Source organism: Micromesistius poutassou, assembly GCF_964030765.1.
Source record: "Micromesistius poutassou genome assembly, chromosome: 1".
NCBI lineage: Eukaryota > Metazoa > Chordata > Actinopteri > Gadiformes > Gadidae > Micromesistius > Micromesistius poutassou.
This window is the reverse complement of record NC_140271.1, coordinates 7,788,946-7,812,934: the sequence shown is the minus strand read 5'-3', so window position 1 is coordinate 7,812,934 and position 23,989 is coordinate 7,788,946. Positions and strand designations below refer to the sequence as shown.

The 23,989-nt window shown below is 43.1% G+C and overlaps 2 protein-coding genes across 2 annotated transcripts in view; one reads left to right on the top strand and one right to left on the bottom strand.

The window, feature by feature from the left end:
* prkcab (protein kinase C, alpha, b) overlaps window positions 1-19,405 on the bottom strand; it is a gene marked incomplete at both ends in the record, with an annotated part of 102,092 nt that extends 82,687 nt beyond the window's left edge. The window contains 2 exons of the mRNA XM_084488855.1: window positions 18,824-18,855; window positions 19,236-19,405. Of these exons, the coding sequence (XP_084344981.1) occupies window positions 18,824-18,855; window positions 19,236-19,405 (202 nt within the window). The remainder of the gene's footprint in view (window positions 1-18,823; window positions 18,856-19,235) is intronic.
* Window positions 19,406-21,503: 2,098 nt separating this feature from the next.
* cep112 (centrosomal protein 112) overlaps window positions 21,504-23,989 on the top strand; it is a 106,202-nt gene continuing 103,716 nt past the window's right edge. The window contains exons 1-3 of the mRNA XM_084488344.1: window positions 21,504-21,545; window positions 22,711-22,823; window positions 23,256-23,446. Coding sequence (XP_084344470.1) covers window positions 22,724-22,823; window positions 23,256-23,446 — 291 coding nt within the window. The 5' untranslated portion in view covers window positions 21,504-21,545; window positions 22,711-22,723. The remainder of the gene's footprint in view (window positions 21,546-22,710; window positions 22,824-23,255; window positions 23,447-23,989) is intronic.

Sequence of the window (23,989 nt, the reverse complement as noted above, 5' to 3'; positions counted from 1 at the left end):
TCGGTAAGCAGCAGGTTATATGAGGTGTGAGTATTTAATACAGCCACAAGACAACAACATCAATTATCCCAGAACTACAGGTGGGAGTGTTGGTCTGCCAGACATCTCTAAGTCAGAAGAAACAGTGATCCTGCCTCATGAATTAAATATGACTCCCAACATAGACAGACACACAAACACTGTGCACACTACCACACACACACACACACATACACACACACATACACACACAGACAAAAACAATGCACAAATAGACACATCACTTTATGCACACACAAAACATACACACACTCACACTCACAGGCACAACTAAACACACACACCCACACCCACACACAGATAAAAACACTGCATAAACACGCTCACTTACACAACTTTCTAGGCAAACCATTGTTGGTGCCCTTTCCTTTGCATGCATCAGCAGAGACACACAAACCAATACAGATGCATACATATGTATACAAGCTCCAAGTTTATCACATCCATCGACAATATGAACGTATTACATATGTATTCACTTCTCCCCATCGTATTACTCAAAACCCACATAAATATTACACACAGCCACAATATACACACACACACACATACACAAACACAGATGGAGAGCCGACAAGTGTGTGTGTGCATGTGTGTGTGTGTATGTGTGTGTGTGTGTGAGTGTGTGTGTGTGTGTGTGTGTGTGTGTGTGTGTGTGTGTGTGTATCTGGTTTCAGGACACAGTAATGTAATAAGTCTAGCCAGCACCGGCCAGTCGCTAACAGGCTGGTGCTGCCACACACACACACACGCACACGCACGCACACACACACACACACACACACACACACACACACACACACACGCACACGCACACGCACACAAACACATACACACACACTAAGATTAACACAAACATACACATTCGATTGAGGGGACCAGTCAACACACACAACGAGGAACTAATGTAAATTAGACCTGGAGGTTCATGTGACCTAGAGGCAGGAAACTTCTGCCCAAACGAACATGCACACACACATAAAACACACCCACAGACACACACCACACACACACACACACATCACACACACACACACACACACACACACACACACACACACACACACACATACACAAAGAAGGGCTGCAACTAACTATTTGATGATTCATCTGAAACGGAGCAAGCAGCTCATTGTTGCAATACAAACAAAGTGGAATTAAAACGTCATTTTAATTAAGATGATGTAGCTTTGAAATTACTCAATCAAAAAAAAAACAAGACCATAATCTTGATGAACAAAACCTTTCATCATTTAATCACAGAAGTACTGCAACAGAAAGAACACTACTTTCCATTCGTTGTTTATTTAGTACAATATAAAAACGAAATATCAAATGGATGAGTGAGTGGCCATGGGATCTGGAAGAACTGGTGTCAGGTGGGCTTGGGGCTGGTGACCCACAGCTATATTATTGACGGCTGCCGTCACACAGTCATTATGCAATTATGCTGGTGCAGCCAAAATAGAAGAAGAATGCTGAAGATTACTTTTCTATATGATTTTTAAAAAAAAGCAATTTTGAAGTTACTAAGAACGTCCAGTTTGCTGTTAATATTTGGTATCATATTACATTGTTGAAACACCATTTCATGGTCTTGAATCAAATAATAATAAAAAAAACAAGAGTAGCTATAAAAACTCCCATGAGACGACAGTTTTCAGAGTAACAGTCCTGTTTTCACATTAAAAACATTGGCATGGTAACAGTTTCCTCTCTTTAACAGGAGCATAGCAATCGTAGCTACTTTTGTCAGTGTTAATAAAATCAGACCAGTATTAGGTGAAAACATGTGTAAAACCCTATATATTTACTCCCATCTGGTTTGTGACCATCCTATTCCGCCCCGAACTCAAGTCACCTTTTCCTTGTGAAGTTCAACGCATAGAGGGGACACTTGCGGCGAGAGGGTACACTAACGTCACAGTGTATGTGCATTTGTGAGAGCTCCGTCTGGGCGTAACACATCTCAATCTCAAAGTTCGAACTGGAGCTGAAACAGGGGGTTCGCTTACACTTTAAGCCCTGTCAGAAAACACAGTGTGTAAGTGGGAGCCCACGGGCTGCCAACAAGGCGCACACGCACACACACACACACACACGCACACACACACGCACAGGCACACACACACACACACACAAGTCTACAGTCGTCTCAGGCATTGTTATACCACATCCGACATACCACATAGAAGCGTAGAAACAATACGACAAGAATTGAATCAAACTGACATGGGAGGGCCTCGGAATAAGAAAAACAAGGAAGAGAAGGAGGAGGTAGTGATGGAAAGGGCTGGTAGGCCTAAATGATGCACAGCCCAGTGTCAAAACAAATGTCCTGCCTCGCTCAATGTGGTCCTATGCAGCCTAATTGGCAGTGCACGGCATTACCATGAACAACACCACCCTTTGGACAAAAACCTCCAACAGATGATCCATATAAAAGCATACATATCTCTATACTGATCTAAATATAGATATAGATATAGATATATTTCATATTATCAGCAGAACGATGAATGACGGGACACCGAGCCGTAGGGTTGTGAGTGTGGGCGGTGCAAATTGTAAAGAAAGAAGGGCCATTCTTTTTTTCAACGCTCCTGTTACACTCACAAACAGCCAAACAACACGGTAAATAAATAAAAAGCATCCACCACCGGCCCTGACCTACTATTGCATGGACGGATGGACGCGGCGAGGGTGTTTCTCGGTTCAGCCGGGCCAATTAACCTAAGCTTACACCGGGAGAGAGAAGCACCACACACACACACACACACAAACGCACACACACACGCAACACACACACACAGACACAGACATACACACACACGCACACACACACACCACCCTCCCTCCTCTTCCACGTCGGCAAAGTGGCACTAATCAGCAATAAAGAATGTAGTGAGGCTACATTGGGGTTGGATTTACTATAACCACTGCTCAGGTTGACTAACGGCAGCCTCCTGACTTCGACGCAGTACAGCTGGGGCACCTCCATCAGGCCTTTGGTGTACCCCAGTGCTAGCATGCTAGCGGGATAATGCCAGAGACAGTGTGAAAGAAGGGTAAAGGGTGGTTCAGGTGGGTCAGAGGGAGCAAGAAGGAGAAAGAGAGGGAGGGAGGGGGAGAAAGAGAGCGAGAGTGTGAGAGAGAGAGATTAAAACATAAATATAGAGTAATAGAAGGATAAACAGTGAAAGGAAGATGGAGTGCTGGTGAGTGCCAAAGAAAGAGACTGTTAAAGTTGAGTGTAGAGAGGGAGAGAGCCAGAGAAAGAGCCAGCGAGAGGGATAGAGCAAGGACAGAGAATAAGCATTATAGAAAGAAAGAGAATCTGCTAGAAAAAACTGAGATATGTACTTTCAGGTGCCATGCATGTACATGTGAGCAAGTAGGTGCATGTGTGTGTGCCTATGTGTGTGTGCGTGCTTGCTTGCCTGCGTGTCTTGTGGGTTTTGAGGTACCTATCTTTGACCAGGATGTGTGGGTGTCCTAGACTGGGTACCCCCAGCCCGTTCTGCTGGGGGTATGTGCAAGTGCGTGTGTGTGCATGTGCTAGTGTGTGTGTGTGTGTGTGTGTGTGGCTAGTATCTGTGTGTGTGTGTGTGTGTGTGTGTGTGTGTGTGTGTGTGTGTGTGTGTGTGTGTGTGTGTGCGCGCTATCGTGTTTGTTTGTGTAAGTGTGTGCTAATGTATGTGATTGTGTATGTTTGTGTGCGCTGGTGTGTGTTTGTGAATGTGTGTGTGTGTGTGTGTGTGTGTGTGTTTGTGTATCTGTGTGTGTGTGTGTGTGTGTGTCTGTGTGTCTGTGTTAGTGTATGTGAGTGTGTGTGTGTGTGTGTGTGCGTATGTGTGTGTGTCTGTGTGTTTTTTCCCTAGTGCAGACAGACCAGGCCCTGTGGAGAGTGTTGTCTGGTCTGAGCTTGTCTGCGGCTGGCTGAGTGTGTTGTGGTGAGCAGAGAGCTGCTGCCCTGGGCGATGCCAGCCTCAGTTCAGCTGAGGAAGAGGCAGGGGGGAATCTGGGGGGCCTCTGGGTACACTAGCTCCACTATTGCCGCCGCTGCTGCTGCTGCTGCTCATCTGGGCCCCTGGCTGGCTGAACTCAGGGTCACATGACACACACGCACACGTATGCAAACACAGACACGCACCCAAACAAACACTGTAACATTCACACATTGCGAGTGAGAGCGAGAGAGACAGAGAGACAGAGGAGTTTTTGTGTTTTAAGACAACTTTGTTGTCCCTCAGCATAACTTACACTTGCTCCTGTTCACAAGTGACTAAAACTTAAGTTATTCAAGTTGAAAAGATTATTTCTCTGTATTTGCCTAAACAAAACAACGCATCATTATAGTCCCATATTTTGAATGCGTCCATGTGGTCAATCTGTACATAATATTTATCTTCCAATTTAGAGTGCTGTCAGTGGTCTTGTAAATAGCCAAACGGTTACAACTTAAATCAAACAACCTTTTATTTAAATCTTTTCCATAGTAGAAACCAAAGATGAATTTCATTGAGAGAGAGAAAAAGAGATAGAGAGAGAGAGAGGAATAGAGGAAGAGAGAGAGAGAGAGAGAGAGAGAGAGAGAGAGAGAGAGAGAGAGAGAGAGAGCGAGCGTTATACCATCCAATTTCATCCGGTTAGCCGTCTTTGCTCACTCTACCTTATAGGTGCTAGATATCTGCCCTTTAACAAACAATGTAAAGAATGTGCCCTTTAGTGCTGCTCGCTAAAAACACACATCTACCTCTTTGTGGAACCACAGTAAAACAAACCATTTATATGTACGTGCATTACTTGTATACTATTTACTTTTCACTGATTTGTAATTTTTAAACCTCAATGAAAAAAGGGAAAAAAGGGGATTTGCTGGGTGAAACAACTACCTAGCATTAAGGAACATGTATTGTTCAGTACTCTACCTTTGTGTGTTGACTGCTCTCTAGAACTATTTGAATTGTATAGCCTGTTGACCGCGTGGTTAACCGTGCTTTCAGAAACAATTACGCCCACCTCTCCTTCACTCTCTCTCCCTCTCGCATCCCTTCTCTCTCCCATCACTCTCGATCTATCTCCCCTCTCTCTCCTACATTCTCTCTTCCAGCACTCCGTCCCTCCGTTTGTCACTCTTTATTTCCAATCTCTCTCTCTCCCTCCCTCTATCTCTGTATGTGTATTTGTGTGTGTGTGTGTGTGTGTGTGTGTGTGTGTGTGTGTGTGTGTGTGTGTGTGCGGGTGTGCACTCTGTCTCCCACCTCTATCTCCTCGTTCTCTGTCGCTCTCACTCTCACTCTCACTCTCTCCCACCTCTCTCCTCCAGCCTTCCCAGAGCTCCATGAACTCACAAACTCTGGGACCCAGTCTATTAAGAAGGATTTCAACATTTGTCATACAACGCCACGTCTGAAACCTTTTAAGTCAGAAATTTGTTAAGTCTCACATCATTCCACTCCCAGAAATCGGATTATTTACTTTTTGTGGCTGATGATGGCTTTGAAGCATACCGTTGAGAGTGTGTGTGTTTGATGCTCAAATACATGTGTGTGTTTGTGTGTGTGTGTGTGTGTGTGTGTGTGTGTGTGTGTGCGTGTGTGTGTGTGTGCGCGTGTGTGTGTGTGTGTGTGTGTGTTTGTGTGTTCTGAAACAGCAAGGAATGTGTTCTTTTCTGTGTACAAACAAGTCCACCCGCACAGTATTACTGTAGACCTGTGAGAGGTGTTTGATGGAGAACTTACTATTCCCACTCTACAGAGGTGCAGAGGCCAACTCTCAAAACTCTCCAACTCTCTAAAAGATAAAGCATCACTTTGCCAGGATTTTATTCTTATAAAAAGGTAATGGATACTATGGCTTTTTTCTGACCAACTGGGTTCTGATGACTATTCTATGAAAATATTCATATAGAATGACTGCAAGTCCTGATCGTCGGTGGCATGTAGGCCGAGTTTGTTTGAACTTTATTTGTTTGAACGCTAGCTCTTGAATGTGTACAGAATGATTGAATTCTTCTGAACATGTTTACAATGTATACAACATGCAACATAACTGAGACTCTGCCAGTGGTCTTACCTAGAACTGGTTTAACCTCGGCTCCACATTGACACTCTGTGTGAATCTGAAATATATTCTGCCTAAGATGGATAGAGAAGATAAATGTGGTGCATTTATTTGAGTATCTATACTGATTTTTAGGTTTAAGTTTAAGGTTGCGTAGTGACCATGTATTCGGTAATGTAAGTTATTCTGTGTGGCTGTGGTTGGTCGCACTGCGGCCACGCTTCCCCTTCAGAATAGTGACGGTGGAGAAAAAAACTGTGGCAAAAAAAGTAAAACATCAATAGGATCTGCTGAAAGTTCTGACAAATTATCACAAAAACAAGTTTTATTCAATACATTTGCAGAAACCTCTGAATATTTTCAGTTTGTTCGTTTTTCCGCACACAGTTCACAACGCTTTTGACATCAGACAAAGCTGCTTGGCAGATCAACTGCAAGCACACGCATGCAGGTGCAAACACACACACACACACAAAACCCCACTCACACTCACAAAGAAACACACACCCCCACAAACACACAAAGAAACACAACGACAGTCCCACAAACATACACACACACACACGCACCCACACACAAACAAGCACACAAACAACCCTCTTTCATGTATTTTCATCAGCTAGACCTTAATAGAGACTAAAAATGGAGATGAAAGCAGAGAGCATCATCATAATCAAGGCTGAGGAATATATTAAAACAGAAGGCAAAGGCCTGGTTCCCCCCCTGTTGAGGCTGAGGCTATTTTAGAGGCAGGGGAACACGGGGTGAGCCAGCACACTGACACCTTCAATTAAGAGACTCTTCAGTGAAAGCCTCTCTATCTCTCTCTCTCGCTCTCTCTCTCGCTCCCTCTCTCTCTCGCTACCTTTCCCCTCTCTATCTGTCTCTCTCTCTGTCTCTCTCCAGCACACACAAATTCAACATTCATAGATTTCATTTTGACAAATAACATGGTAGAACTAATTGTGCATGCTATACATGATCATGTAAATGTCCAAATGTCAAAACAAACAAATTAGAAAAAAAAATCTGTTTACAACATGATAAACAGGGTAACAAACCTGTGTTTTAATGTGTGTTGAGATATGTGAACAGATGGACACTCACAGAAAGCAAGGCAGTGACACCTAGGATTCTCCATCTATTCTGCTGTGTGAACTCCAACACACACACACACACACACACACACACACACACACACACACACACACAGCATGTAGGTATGACCATATGCAAGCACAAACATATGCTCACCCAATAAAAACACTATTCTTAATACAGGAACCGTGGGGTGGAAGCACAGGCACACACACACACACACACTCACACACACACACACATACTCACACGCACATACACAAATTCCTTTTAACACCCTTCTCGGTCTCTCTCCCACTCACCACACCTTCCATTTCCCCATGTCTTTGTCCTTGTACAGAAATAGCTGAATATTATTCATACTCTTTTGGGAAATCCCGAGTGTCCATCTAGGCTTTGAGATCTATCTTCTTCTCCTGCCAAAGTCTTCAAGCCATTCTTGAACACCTTCATTTCTCTCAAAAAACCTCGCCCTATTTGTCGTAATATGTCTTACATTACAACTACACTGGTCAGTTTTACTCACAGGTCAGTTTTTCTCCGGAACAAAAGGGCTGCTACGATGACATTTATACGTCGACTGATTGCACCGTGTGGATATGGCGATCTTGGAAGTAGGTACACAACAACAAATTACCATAACCTTTTCGCAGTATAGATTTAGAATTTGTTGTCACACAGACACTTGTCCAGATGCTATCAATTTTTCTGTTCTCTTCCTTTTGACCTTTAACTGCTATGTAGATAGTACCATAGACGTCACACACACACACACACACACACACAAAACTCACTGAGACACACACACACACACACACACAAACCCAATGCAGATACACACACTATGCATACAAATACTACATACACAAATACACACACAGACACTATGCATATACACAACCTAATCACTCAAACACACTCACAGCCCTAATAAATCCAATATGTGTACCCTTTGTGCTCGCCATATGTGGGGTCAAGACGAGTGTGTGTGTGTGTGTGTGTGTGTGTGTGTGTGTGTGTGTGTGTGTGAGAGGGAGCTGCATTGGTTCAATTCATTAAGCAAAGCTGAAGTGGTCAGCAGCAAAGATGTGGAATAATACATGCACTCCATCTGACGTCAACTGCAGGGACACATAGAAACACACAAACACATACTTAGAAACACAATTGGACACAAAAACAAAAACATAGAGACACACACTTGGAAATACACACACACAACCGTACACGTACACACACACACACACATACTGTACACGGCATACATTTTATCGACCCGCTCTCCTTGAGTTGGTGAGAGAAAAATAACAGAGAAAGGAAACACAGGACGTATTCAGCGTTGGCATGGCAACAGTTGGTTTGGATGGTAATTTGGGTGAACCAGTAAAATGGGGTCATAATGTACAGCCCTAGCATGTAGGATGACTTGAATTCATGGTCATCTGTGTCTCCTGTAATACCCTGTACTGTGGGGGTATACCTTCGCAAACAAGAGAAAACGCCCTTGAACTCAGTGTTACACCTTGTTTCCTGTTTGGTTACAGAGATATTCTACCGAAGAGAAACTCATTTGCGGGAGTGGATGAAGCTTTCAGAAGAGGGTTTTAATAAGTGTATTTATACACTGGCCAGTCTACACTGTGTTGATCTGAACCTTTGCAGCCACTTCATTATCTGTGGCTGTAGCAGGCCTGTAATAAGTCAGTCGAATCATGAAACAGTCCCTGATTATTATTATTATTATTTGATGGCTTGTCTGTCTACCTACCTACATAGTTGATGAGTCGACGGCCTGTCTACCGATGTAGACCTGCTACCTGCTCCGCACTCTGCCCATCCACCCTTGTGCATGACAGGATTCTTTAACAAAGCTAGGGAGACCTGTTGCTGAGGTTAGCAAGCTAGTCACGTGTTTTGGGGGAGTGGCTTGTGAAGGAGGCGCGAAGCGAGGGATGGGATTTTCTTTCGGTTGGATCCTTTCAAAATGTAGCTGACTTTTGCTAGTTTCTCCAGATTGCCGGCCGTAGATTTAACGTAGACGCAACGGCTCGTTCTATGCCGCGTGTGACTGTGTATTATAACGGTAACTTGACGTCGGTTGTCAGGGTGCTGGAGCAAAAGGGGTCAGACTTGGTGTTTGTTTGAGATCGCTTCACCCTCCTCTTCCGCTGCTGCTGTTCCCTTGTATTTAGATTAAATCTTTGCGGCTTCCACTGATGCCACGAAGATTAACTGGCGACATTGTAATCACAGCCTCGTCTGCACTGCGAGCGTAGGTCAAGCTCAAGCTCCTAGTCCTTATGGATGCACACAAATCGGCATTCACAAATCTATGCACAACCAATCAGCCATACGCACACACCATCCCACAGACACACTCTTAAACACATCTTTGTCCCGATTTAACTAATCTATCCATCTTCCATCACTCTCACTCATGTGCTCTGGTGTTCTGTTCTCCCTCGCTCGCTTTCTCTCTCCCTCTCTCCCGCTCTCATTCTCTCTCTCCCTCTCTCTCTCTCGCTATTTCCCTCTCTCCGTCTCACTCTCCCTCTCTCGCACTTTCCCTCTCTCTCTCCCTCTCTCTCGCTATTTCCCTCTCTCCGTCTCTCTTTCCCTCTCTCGCACTTTCCCTCTCTCTCTCCCTCTATTTCCCTCTCTCCGTCTCTCTTTCCCTCTCTCGCACTTTCCCTCTCTCTCTCCCTCTATTTCCCTCTCTCGCACTTTCCCTCTCTCTCTCCCTCTCTCTCCTGCTATTTCCCTCTCTCCGTTCGTGAGCGCTGAAGAACAAGAGGGTTGCTGGAGAACACCGTGCTGCCCACTTGGGGCTGACTAATGCTGAGCTTTCCAGGAAGACCACTGGTGTTTGTTAGTTCTTTGTTTCATGGCTCATGTCACCACATGTCCGTGGTGTTATGAAAGCCAGACGTGAGGGACATGATGGGCCTGAAACAGGAGAGCCTGCTGGATGTCTGGTCAGTGTAAGGTGCCTAAAACTTTAGTCCTGTCTTGTTCAATAGGAAACTGTGTCGTCCCTGTTACATTTGAAGTTATTTTGTTATCTTTAACACATTACGGTAAACATGAATATTTGCTATAGATATGATAATGAGGGACTATAGGGAAGGTTCCTTGAGTAAGTTTGGAGCCCTAGAAATCCAGAGACACTCCCATGACACAGCTTCTGTCACAGTGTTGAATCATCATTTAGAGGTTATTTCACAACAAGACAAGACACTTTTTGTCTTGGGCCCCCAGCGCTGTTACCATGGTCACCCTGGTGCTCCAGGTACGTGTGCATGTCTGCCCATGTGCGTTTGTGTATGCGTGTAGATGGGTGTGTGTGCATGCGACACACTGGTGCCTTTCATATCGACGTCTTCGACCAAATTCAAGTGTGCCTCAGACACTCCCCAACACACACACTTAGGTTACTCACACACACACACACACACACCCACAAACTCCCCGGCTTTCAGTAAAGAGAGACACAGTGTGTACAAGATGGAGACGGACAGACAACTGTGTACGACTATCCCTCTAAATGAACTCCCATTGTCTGGCTCCCTGACTGGAAAACCATGTGTTGACATAGAAGACATTTCCTGTGTGTTCCTCTCCCACGGGTGACTGGCGGCATGGGGGATGAGAGAAAAAGAGGGAGTGATTCCCGGGCGGCGCACCGACTTATTTAGCTTCTTGTAAATTCACGTTTCACATTTTACTAAAGCCCTTGAATCATGAGGGAGAAAGAGAGAGAGAGAGAAAGAGAGAGAGAGAGAGAGAGAGAGAGAGAGAGAGAGAGAGTTTTTACGTGTATCGCCATCTGACAATTTTTTTCACCTATTTTTTTATTTTTTTATTTTTTCCCGCCATGATTTACACAGTTCAATAAATGTTCCTTTTTTAAATTGAGACATGTAACATTTGTTATCATCATTGTGTCATTTTTATGACATAAATATCGTCATCGGCTAAGGCTGATGAAAAAAATCTGTATTGTATAGGCCCCTATCGGTCGATCCTCAGTTATAACCAATATCTGATGACAAATAAAGTCCTATACATTATTACATACAAATTACATCAGGGAACATAACCCACGTCCATGTGCTATACATTACAAAGCCACTATTATATTATAGAGCCCTCAGCACCCATTTAATTGAATAAAGGCTAAGGTGCACAGAAGCTTGTGACGTACAGTATGGACATAGTGAAGACGTAATGGTCGAGGGATCCGACAGACGTTCAAAGGGCCCATGCTGCTCATAGGGCAGTTATCATGATTGCAATATGCTAATGACCTTTGTACATCAGATAGAGGCAGTGGTGACAGAGGTTTGGATGGGGGGAGAGAGATTGAGGAATAGCGTGAGAGAGAAAGTGTGTGAGAGACAGAGAGATAGAGAGAGACTGGGAGTGAGTGTGTGTATGTGTGTGTGTGCGAGAAAGATACACAGAGAGACTAGACTAAGGAGAGAGTTAGAGAGAGAGAGGCGTGGGCAGGCATCAGAGAGGAAGATGGGGAGAGACAAGAGGAGGAGAGAGAAAGGGAGTGACATTCAATTGCGGGAGCGACATTCGATTGCGAGAGCGACATTTCCAATACGCTGCTGAGACAAGCCGAGACACAATTACACATAATTACCCAGGCTGGCTAAGCATCCACTGTTAGTGTAATTAATGCCTCTCTGTTTGGAGAGGGTTTTAAAGTCATTGACACTCTTTTCACACCAAACTTTCCATGGTTCCTCATGCGCACACTGAGCCCGTTTTAATGAGGATCCCTGGCAGAAACTTTCTAGACTCCACAATAAGCTTGCTGACATTTAGGAGATCGCTCTAATGAAGTTTGTTATGAGAAAATAAATGGAGGATCGCCAAAAAGGTCTTCATCATTTCAGGTGCACAAACAGTTAGAAAATGAAACAGAGATATTTCGCCCAAGTCATTATTTACATTTATAATGTTTGGTGTAACTGTTGCAATTATTTTGTAACACATAATTGATAAAATATTGGAGAGCATTAAAGTAACGTTTTTGTTATTTATACACTATTTAATTTAGTACAAGTGAAGGTACTATTATTTTGAAGTTAAAGTTAAGATCAAGTGCTCTTGTGTGAGTATGATTCTGAAGCAAGCAGCAAGCAAGGACATCGTATATGCACTGGTAGAAGATTTCATGCTGGTCACAACAGACTCTCATTTATGTGTACGGTTATAAGGATTATTATAGGGTCATTAAGGAAGAATATAAGATTATTCCCTCTTTGTAGCGTGCAGCCAACAAGGTAGTGTTTTCTTTGTCTGTATTTACTTTTGTAAATGTAATTCCACATGCTGTGTATGCTTATGTTTTTTTATTTTAAGATGTTTTCTATATTATCCTTTTTTATAATATCCTTTTCATAATGTGCGTTTCATTTTCATGGTGGATCTGGAGGAGACAAGTCTACATTAAACCAGTAGTAAGAAAACCACTTGTGTTTGCCTGTGCTATGAGGGAATTATGTTTGGAGATGATTGGATTATACAATATTGAATATATTCAATGCTGAGGTTTGTTAAAGGAATACACCCACATTTTCTTCGTACAGTGGTCAGATTGGTTTCATTGTTTTTATTTGAATGTGGGGACTTACAAATATATGACCCAAAATGTTGGCTGTTCCTTTAAAGGTACTCTGAGAATCAGAAATTCCTTCTCATTGCTGACCTCTTGGTGAACCGCTGCTTGCTTGCATGCACACATTAAGAGCACTGGAGTGTGAACGTACTCACTATAATAATAAGAACGAAATACACAATACGAATATCACATATGAACTGGCTAGCCCTTCTTTATATACTAGAGCTCTCAGGCAGCATGCTTGGACGTCACTTCCTTCCCTTTTCCTGGCGAAACCGTCTGGGTCAAAATAAATCAGCACCCAGGCTGTGCCACGCCATATAGAGAGTAAGAGATGGTCAGTATTTTAAATTAAATGTTAATATATTGGCAATCTAAAGCAACTTATGCATGTAAAATCCTAGACGTAGTCCCTTTAATATAATTTCACGGATCAATTGAACACTGTAATGTTCAATGTTTTCCAAATGGAATCACTGGTCCTAGAGTGGTGTGAACCTTCAATTTCGTCATGGATCTATGGAACCCAGTTTGTCGTTCTCAATTGTCTTCTCTTCACCTTCCTTTGACAAGTAGACTTTCTCTAGTATGTTAGCCTTGACAGTGTTCAGTGCCACACAATGTGAAAAAGATACAGCAAATCAAAACACATCATAACAGATCTATTGCTGAATAGCTTAGCATTTCGGAAATGTATTTTTAATGTTGAATGACTTTATGAACAAATAAAGGAGGGGGAGGAGAATGAGGAGTTGGTCTCTGTATACCACCACACTTCAGACAAGCGGAGCCCTAACTTGTGGGCCGTCTGTGTGTACTTTTCTAGACAACCTCTCAAGAGCCGAGCTTCGCCTCAGCCTGGCATATATATATATTCTTAAGAGAGCCAGTGTTTCTGTTGTCACATCCACTGGCTGAAATACAATTCCCAAACCTAAACAACCCAAGGGAGACGTGCTCTATATTTATATATATATATATATATATATATATATATATATATATATATATATATATATATATATATATATATATATATGAGATTGCAAGGCAACAACAGAAACTATGGTGTTTGATTACTGGACTTCGTATGGTGAAGGAGCAATGGTTGAAGCGCTTCACGAGCAACAAGCTTCATAGAATATACATCGAGTAGTCATCAGGTTGCTACTAGCAAAATTCGTAATTCCGGCCCAAAACAATTACAGAGCATAATTTAGTCAGGCTGATGTCATCAAGACTGAGGGGAAAGAGAGGGACTGACGCTATATTCACAACAATACAACAAACAATACATTTATGTTTTAAAACTGCATAAATTAAAAATCCATGGAGACAAGCATTTTTGCACCGTTTCAGATGGTTTAATACACCTACCTGAAAACACACATCACCTGTACATTCATGTGCCATTGGCATGCCGACACCGGTGTAAACAGGAGACAGGATTGTCTTTGTTCTCAAAGACCTGGGTTTCAACCTGGGTTTCAAGCCAAAATCCCAGAGTTTTCAAACTTACATGGGGTCAACAAACGTTTTGAGGGGTTTACAACTCTGGAAAAGTGTGGACATATTGGTGTAAACTTATCAAAAGCACTTATCAAAAACAAAAGCATTGTGGATGTAGCCAGAGGAAGAGTGTGAGAAAGATTAAGTATGTGAGAGACAGAGAGCCAAAGAGGGAGAGAGAGTGTGCGTAGTCACGATTATGTTGTGAGTCATCTATCATGATGATCAAGCGCCCATCACAACTATCGATCACCAAGTGTTCATGAATGGATAGAAGTGAATATAAGTGCAGTTTCCACATTCACTGTAAAAACAAAGAAAGCACCTCAATGCCGACAGAGCTGCGACCTTTCAACACACACCCTGTCAAGTATTTCAAAGAGTAGCCAAGAGTAGCCAAGCATCCATCGTCGTGCCTGTGGCACGTTTATTTGCTGTTTCTTGGTTTTGAGTTGGCCTACACAGCATTCACTCTGGCATTCCAACACCCGTCCCCCACACTTCTGCTGCTCCATGCTAAATGCCCGGCGTGGTCTGTGTTGGCCCGTCCGTTGTTCTTGGAGAGGACGACGTTGGACTCCTGACGATAACCCCAACGAGGCCTCTGTCACTCAGCCGTCATAAATGAACCACCCAGATCCATCCATCCATCTCATCACCCTACTCTCCCTCTTCATCTGTGCAGATGATGACATGGATCCTATTGGCAGACGGCTCAGGATGAGAGAGGCGTGGGGCGAGTTGGATCATAGCACAGCCTGTCAAAGGTGGCGAAGGGTATGAACGCCACGGGATCAGGGGTCGCTAGTGCTAAGCAGCTTTGTAACTGTAGTATTATATAACACAAGCCTCACTGAGATTACGACCTATACTCAGAGATATGTATATGTACTCTCCTGAGAGCAGTTACACAACAAATGTGTACAAATGTAATCAAAATAAAATAAAATGCTTTACATTTTGTTCCAATTGTCACATATTCATCGGGGGACAGTTATTGGAGAATCAAAGCGAAAGGTGGCACCGATTACCGCTCGGCAAAAACCTTATCCAAATGCTTAACGTCAACAGTTGCTGCCGAGTTTATAATCGCTCATTCCCCAGACTTAACATCTGTGGCTGGCTACGCGACACAGCTCTCTTTCATGTGTCCTGAATGTTTTGCTTTATCTCAACCTGCACTCAGTTGCTCAGGAGACACTTTGGCAGGAAGTGGTGCTGAACCTCACCGTGCTGCTGAACCTCACCGACTCTCTCTATCTCTCTCTCTCTCTCTCCCCTCACTCCTTCACATTCGACCCATTCAGCGTCGGCCAGTTGGCTGAGGCTCCTCTAATGTTTTTTTACTTCAGCATTTTGTGTTCTTCTTCTCTGGCTGGCTGTCTTTCTTTCTTTCTGTTCATTCTTTCATTCTTTCTTTTCTTTCTTTTCTTTCTTTCCGAAAGCCCCTTCGTCAGCTGCTGTCCAGACGCTGTGTGGTGCTCCTCTGAGCTCAAGGCTCTCTGCTCCCCAGATGGCGTGTTGGTTTGTTCGCCAGACGGTCCACAGCCAAGGTCGAGGTTCAGGATGATGGGGATGAGTTAGAGACGAGGCCCCAACGCCCCCGCAACATGCCCCCACTCTGTGTAGTGAAGGCGGCATGTAGTGAAGCCTTGTAAACTGTGACTGTATGTGATCCGTGCTATGCTCCGACAAATATCCACGCACACACACATGCACCCACAAACACACATGCACACACACACACACACACACACACACACACACACACACACACACACACATAGACACACACGCTTACTCATCCCGTAGACGCCCACAGGACACATAACAGGCTTCGAGTGGGACCTTTGGACATGTGTGTTTGATTTAGTGTATGTGTGTGTTTGCTTTTGTGTCCATGAGGTACACTGTGTATCTCTGAACAATACGATGCCTGAAAATCCCAATCAATCGCTCAATTTCCAAGTAATATACAAGTAATAGTGCTTGGTTTAAAGACGGCAGAACACCCTGTTGCATTCAGAATGGCATTTCATCTGCTATGAAATGGCTGCTATAGTGAAACTAGATGTCTTTGTTCAAAACCAGTTCATGTGGCCTTATTGATAGGAAGGCGTGAAAGCATGAATGTGTCCACAACCATGGACTCTTCTGTGTGCTCATGGCTCCACACAGCCAGCAGAGACAGCGTTAGCTCCTGACTCATTCCTCTGTCACACGCGGCCTTGGAAACTTCCTCCGATCTCAAGAGGTTTCAGCAAAACAAGAGATGAAGACAACCAAAAGGCCATGGAGGAAACATCCCAGGCTTGAGTTAGAAAACGTTTTACTAATACCAGTGCAGTGGAGTCGGCCCAGTTTATACCTCCCCAGACCAACCATAGGTAAAGACCCCAGGGGTATGTATGTATGTCCAAGTAATCATTTATAAACAATGCACAAAATTAATCAAAAAATATAAAGTTGTCCCATCTAAAGTATTGATGTGCATATGTGTATTGGTCCATTATCCATGATGCAAAAGGAGAGGAAGATAGACAGTAAGGCAAGCCTCTAAGAGAAAGAGCAGCCATTCTCTCAGAGGCTTAAAAGCAGTAAAAAAGGTGCGGCTGCAACGTTGGGTGGTTGCAGGTTGCTGTCTGCCCACACAGAGCTACAGAACCCCGGTGAATCCCCAGTGCTTGAGCCCTTCTTGGGGCTGTGCAGCCTGCCCTCATGCAGGTCTGTGGAGGTGTGTGCTCCACGGAGATGGACAATGCTTTCTTAACCTTTCACAACAGAACCTGGGGGTGTATTCTCATTTTCAGCCCCTGTTTATGTGACTCACTTATCCATGTAGCCCATATGAAGAAGTAGTAGTAGTTATAGCAGTGATAGAATAATAGTTGTAGTCATGCATACTATTTACCTCTGCAGATACACTTCATGCCTATTATTAGGTATGGGTTTTGATAGTTCTTATAGGACTGATATAGACTTTAGTTTTACTTTAGTATAACTAGTTACATGTTATATCATATTGTTCGACTGTCTCTTCACTAGCTTACGTGATCCAAGCCTAAAGTCCTCCCCCCTTGGTGAATTTGACTTCATATGCAGAGATCCAATAACCCGATCACATATTCATGTTGAACATAAAAGCACAGGCTTGTGTGCACAGGGCTAACTCTAGGGGGCAGACAGACACAGGTTGAATGCACCATGATAAGGCATACAGAGCTGTCTCTCTGTTGGTTGGTTCCAACAACAACATTTTGTTCTTGCGTCAGGGGTGCTTCACTCCAATTTGACCAAAACATAACGAGCGTCGCAGCATTGTTTAACTTTAAACTCAAACCACTAAGCATTCACATCCTTTGTTTAATTAAGAATTAAGAATGAGCTCATTCACACACCCGGGGACGCACCACACTGGATACACACGCATGTGAACAAAAGCACACACACACACACAGATAAAAAATGCATTTGTGATACTTGTGGTTGAATTCCAAATCCCTACAACATAATAGTGAGCCATTTAACTCTATTTTAAACATATCTGGATGGTGTTACTGTAAATAACTATTATTATTTACTCTATTACTGTTAACTATGGTTTTGGATTTCTTAGATGCCGTGTTCTTTTACAGTACAGGGAGGAGAGAGGAGGAGGAGAAATAAAAGAGGAGAGAGAGAGAGAGAGAGAGAGAGAGAGAGAGAGAGAGAGAGAGAGAGAGAGAGAGAGATTATAAAAGGCTTAATAGATACTATAGATGACCTCTACAGTATGCTGCTTGATTAACCCTTTCCAAAGTTAATCACTATTGTACCTGCATCAGTATCTCTAAAAAGAGTGAGCACACCCCTTGCCAATAGGATCCCTCCTTCTTTAAAACTCACAAAATATGTCATTACACCTTATAGCAAAGCAAGCGGCATTACTAATTTCTGTCAACAGGTAGGCCTACTGGGTTTCCTCCCCGTCATGTCCACGGCCTTCCTGTAGGCATGCTTGAGCAATAGCCTACCTGCTCTTTAATGGCATGTATTAAAGATTAAATTCACTGTAAAGTGCTTTGGATAACAGGGTAATTAAGGTCTGTTCAACAGAGTAGCCTATGGCAGAGGTAGTCAGCTACCCAAGCATGAGTGTTGTGGCTGCACGCTGCTAAACGCTGTCACGAGTCTCACGACATCCGTTGTACATTTGTGCAGCACAGCAAGAATAGCCTCATTTCGGGCTCCGGCAATTCCGCTAATTGAGTTTGTTTGCTGTAGGCCTTTTCGGAGTCACGCCAAATTAGGGCTTGAGCACCACCAAATGAAATACGTTGTTCACCAAAAGTCAGACGGTTCGAGTCCATAGCAAAATATATATATATATGTAGTGCAATAACTTCAAGTGTTATACGATCGGCCCATTGAACCGACCTCGCATCAATTGGAAGTATAAATCACATTAAAAGTTAAGTTGGTTACTAAATGTGTTACCTTGACACTGGAATCCTTGTTTCCCAAAACCCCTGCAAAATAAGAGTACATAACGTAACGTCAACGCGATGCAAATAAAACATAGCACATGGTGTCTATTATTATGTTTTTCTATATACAATTCAATTTCGAGTAAATTGCTGTCATGCGTTTTGAGAATGAAACCACAACAAACGCCCCCAGTAGAGAACTGTGCGCTTTATGTGTTGCAGTTTGAGTCTATCTAATAACTTGGTCAGCATGGCGCTCAAAACTGGGAGTTGCCGCTGGATATTAAACACGGCAGGTGTGAAACTAATTTAAGGTGAGAACTGATCTATGGAGTAGGTCAAACAGAGCTGCCAAGCTGCAGTGCTGCTCATCACTTTTCACATCCATAATGAACAGGTGTGTGCACATAAGCAAAGCTTACCATATGAAGTCCGTGCAGTGGCTGCAGAAGGTCGGCTGCTTGAAAAACCTCGCAGTAAATTTGTGGTTTTTCACTTCGTGGACATTTTTCTGGCGCAGAGCACCTTTGCGTGCAAATCGATTCCCGATCGCTGCTGAGTCGCTGTAGTGCAAATGGTGGTCAGCCATCATGATGAACAAAAAGTACACCGTCCGCCCCTAATTGTCTTGTCCCCACTACTCTACCAAAGGGTACTCCCTCTGTCAGCACCGCTATCAACTGTTGGAGGAGCGTCTCTCTCCTGAACGCACGCTTCGCTCTTTGCCAGGGCTACAGCTGAGCGCCTCTTTTTTCACGCGTGTGTGTGACGTCAACCTGGATCCCTCCTGGATGCGACTATTTTTCGTAGGCGGAATCCAGAAGAATCATGAATATTAATGAGGTGATAGCCGGAGATTATCCAATCACGTTGGTGTAAATCCCTGATCCAATCCAAAAAGTCTAAAAGCCGTGACGTGACAGCAGGGTAGGTAACTTAAATTGTAAATTAATGTATATTAAACTAACGTTTGTCAAACGCATTTTTCTGATAGGGTTATGGTTAGGGTTAGGGTTACGGTTATGGTTAAGGTTAGGGTTAGGGTTAGGTAATTAGGGTTAGGAGTCAGCGTGCGAGTTTGCCTGACAGGCTGCCTGTCCAATCCTAGCGCTTGAGGCGGGACTATTTCCGGATTCCGCCTACGAAAAACACAGCTTGCATCCCTCCAGCCAGCCAACACGGCCTACGCGTTGCAGGCCGTTGGCGCCCCAAGGTGGTCATTACTCAGATTACAGCTATATGCGGCGCAGTAGAATACCTTCCATCATGCATCAGATGATCAACACGAGGATGCCTGCCCATGCCCCTGCCCATGCCTACCGACTGAGCCAACAACAGTTGGTATTGAAGGACAATTAGTGGATATGGGGTCTTAAAGTGGCTGTAAAATATAGAATAATGAACTAATTTTACTTTAAAACTAAGCTTCTTACCTGCCTGGAAACTTGGCATTCAGACAAAGTATTGATATGTTAACAGAATAACACCTACATAATATTAGTGTATGATGAAGGATGAAGGATAGCTGGTCTGGTAGCAGCTAATAAAGCAACACAGCAGACGTGTAAAACAAATAGCAACTGACCATTAAGCCTACTATTGGACCACAATGATATGCAAAATGTATGGAGCTGGAGAACAGATTGTATAACTTATATTAAAAAGTATATAAGGAAGCTGTCTATACATTTATATATTGTATCTAGTATCTAGTCTATTGTATCCAAAATGTTTTTCATACATGTAGACCTATTATTGGGCAGAAATATACACATCACCTAAATATATATACCAACAAGAGTAGTGAGATTAGAACATTTAAGGCCCATTTAATTATCTTTTGAATTAGCTAACATGCCAGTAAGAAATTGAAGGTTCATAGCCTAATAACTTCACTAATGGACACTTGAAAAACATAGTTGTTTTTATGCCGAAACATTTAACTTGATACAAATTATAAACAAATATCATGAGACAAATGTGTCAAATTTGCTGAAGAGTAAATGCATGTTTGTGTTATGGTGTGTGTGTGTGTGTGTGTGTGTGTGTGTGTGTGTGTGTGTGTGTGTGTGTGTGTGTGTGTGTGTGTGTGTGTGTTATAGTCATGTTTGTGTTGTTTTATAACATCTTTATTGTGGATAATCACTATTGCAGGATTACAACGTGTCTTTCTGAGAGGCCCACAAATTCTGCTGAGTCAGTTCAAAGTCCATTCTGTGATATTTAATTTGCTTTATTAATAACAAACAACAAAACAACAAAAACAACAACAACAACAACAAGGCCAACACATCAACACTTAACACATAACACATCATTCAATCGTCAATCGTCAATCACTGTTATGTCAGAATGTTGCCAGAAGTTCTTAGCAGTCTTTTCAGAGTATGCCCCTCCCTGGCTCCATCGGCCATGTTCTGGGAATTTAATTATAATATCTTTGTTTTTTTTTACTACTACTTCCGAAGATGCATCTGTAACCTTCACCCCTCAGATCCATTTGAAATATTGAATGTGTGGGGTGGTGACAAATCGTCCATACATTTCAGACAGCTTAGAAAATAGGCTACTCATCTCATCTGCTGTTGCATCGTGTGCTGCACGGTTGCTGTAGCAACGGAGGGACGCTGCTTCTGTTTCCCTTCCATCACGGAAACCGGATGTGGCTCAGGGTAGGAAGTTGCTGTGGAGTTTGAATCACTTTGAGCGGCCAAATCAGTGCCTATTTTAAGGTAAAAACAAACCAAATGTTGTATCTTTAAAGATTTCGGCCACACCGTTTTTATGCAGTAAGCAGGCAGCAATAGCGCTACGTTTCGCATATTGGTTAGCTTAGAACAGAACTGTAGACTAGCGTGTTTTGCGTTATTCAGGCAGTCAACATCATGATAGCTAGTGGGGGTTTGTTGTTGCAGTGTTTTTGTTGCTTAGACATTTCTATGGCATAAGTTATATATTTCTATGGCATAATTTCACCGTGCTATATTTTGCTTAAATAAACTATTGTTGTGTACTATGCATTCGGGTGAACTATTGTACTGTATCACCCGAATGCATGTACGATATTGATGGGCAAAAATAACCTAACGGACACATTACATTACGAATATAGTCAACTCTGGGCCCAAACCTAACGAACACAACACACCACACATTCAATTATCGAACCCCCCTATCAGTCGGCGGAGAACACTCTGCCACAGCTAGATGGCGAGGACACACATATCACACAGAACGACAACACAACCCGGAGGCTCAGGGATAAGAGAACCCTCGATAACCCACACAAAGTCTAACACACACACCTGGCTAGGAAAGATACTATAAATTTCACATGCACCGGATCACGGGTGCTCTTCTGAAGCAGAACCTCATCGGAGGCGAAGCTCCAGACGACCTCAGCGCTGTTAGGGGACGTAGAATATTCGATCTCTCACGCTTTATGAATCAGTATTACCTTTGCCACTTTACTCAATAAATCCGAGGCCCTCGTGCTGACAGACTTTATCACCTCTCCGTCTCATTTTATCTGGTCAAGTAACTAGGCAGACTGTTTTTCCCAACAATATCCATCTTCGTAAAACTACAGTTATGGAATCTAGTAATGCAAGACCCTCTGCACTTGTGAAGCTGCTGTAACCAACTCAGAGCAGAAACAGAAGATGAATTGCAATACAAACCCAGTTAACAGTTACCTACCTAAAACAAAACTTCAATATTAATATCGTTAATATCGTAATATTTTCTTTCGGAAGAAATTGTATGCATTTTGCATACTTGAAACTATCAGAATTTTAAATAATAGGACCCAATACTTATGTGAAACGAAATGGCACAGTATGCACATTGATCATTTCATCAAAACATATTTACCATATTCCTAAACGGGTCCATTAGGGCTGAAGGAACCATGAGTCTGCACAATGACACTCCAGAGCGACTGGACGCAGACTTTGACCGTTACCTGTCAGACATGAAGCCATATGTCCTGAAGCACCCCAACAGAACAGGTAAAACCACGTAGAGCTGGTCGATGACTTCATGTACTTAATGTTTATTTGTGTATGCTATGCTATATCCAATATGGTCCGGTCCGTGTACGAAGTCAATAAGCTTTAGAAATGCATTTCATTTAGTCATAGGCTAGTAACCATTAGTTCAATTATTTACATTTTGTATCCAATCGTACTATGGTTGTTTGAATATATAAACGCTTTAAATGTGTTAATTAATTGATTAGTCAGATTAATTGGCCATACAGATAATAACACGTTGCAGTCCTAAAGAGAATGGATCCTACTTTCTACATCATTTATTGACTCTAACTTCTACTCCAGTATCAGCATTGACAACCCTACTTAGAAACATGAACAGTCTAAAAGTGTGGAAAAACTGTTAGCCTCCTAACCTCGACAAAGTGTCTCCTTGCCCCTCTGACCCAGAGCGCCAACGGTGCGCCATGTGGATCAGGAAGCTGTGTGACCCGACCATGTGTGGCTCAGGACCAGTCGGGCTGAAGAATCGCAACATGTACGCTCGCCTGCTTCTGCACATGCTCAGAAGAGGGGTCCTGGATGCCCCTTTCACTAGCAAGCCGGATCAGGGCTGCCTGAAGACTCTACCAACCTACATGGTAACACTCACTAACACTATATTGTCATTGATCCTATATTATGTATACAATGTATACGTATTTGACCCAACATTTATAATATATTATAATAATATAAGATTTGGCCACTTATACACACTCTCTTCTGGCGGATTCAAAAGCCCTGGCCTTTATGCCTCATTTATCTAGTGAAAAGGTCATAGTGAAATGAATATAGATAGTAAAATAGACATAGTGAAAGGTTCATAATATATTGTATTTACATGGTAATGACAATATAATGCTAAGTACCTCCAGAGGTGGGTGACTCTGTACGCATTTGGCTGCTTGCTGTCGTTTCCCTGTCGTCATTGTGTTAAACCAGCCAATAGCGCGCCAGGGGGAAAAGCCAGCTTGGTGATTGGCTCCTGAAAAAACGTAAGCAGAATGGGTGGGGCTACCCATTGGTCTACCATTGGTACCATTGGTACCCATTGGCTACCCATTGGCCCATGGGTCTCAGCAGGACCAGGTTGGGAATCCTCTGGTCCGGTGTATTCGGTGTGCCTTGCCGCTTGATGAGCT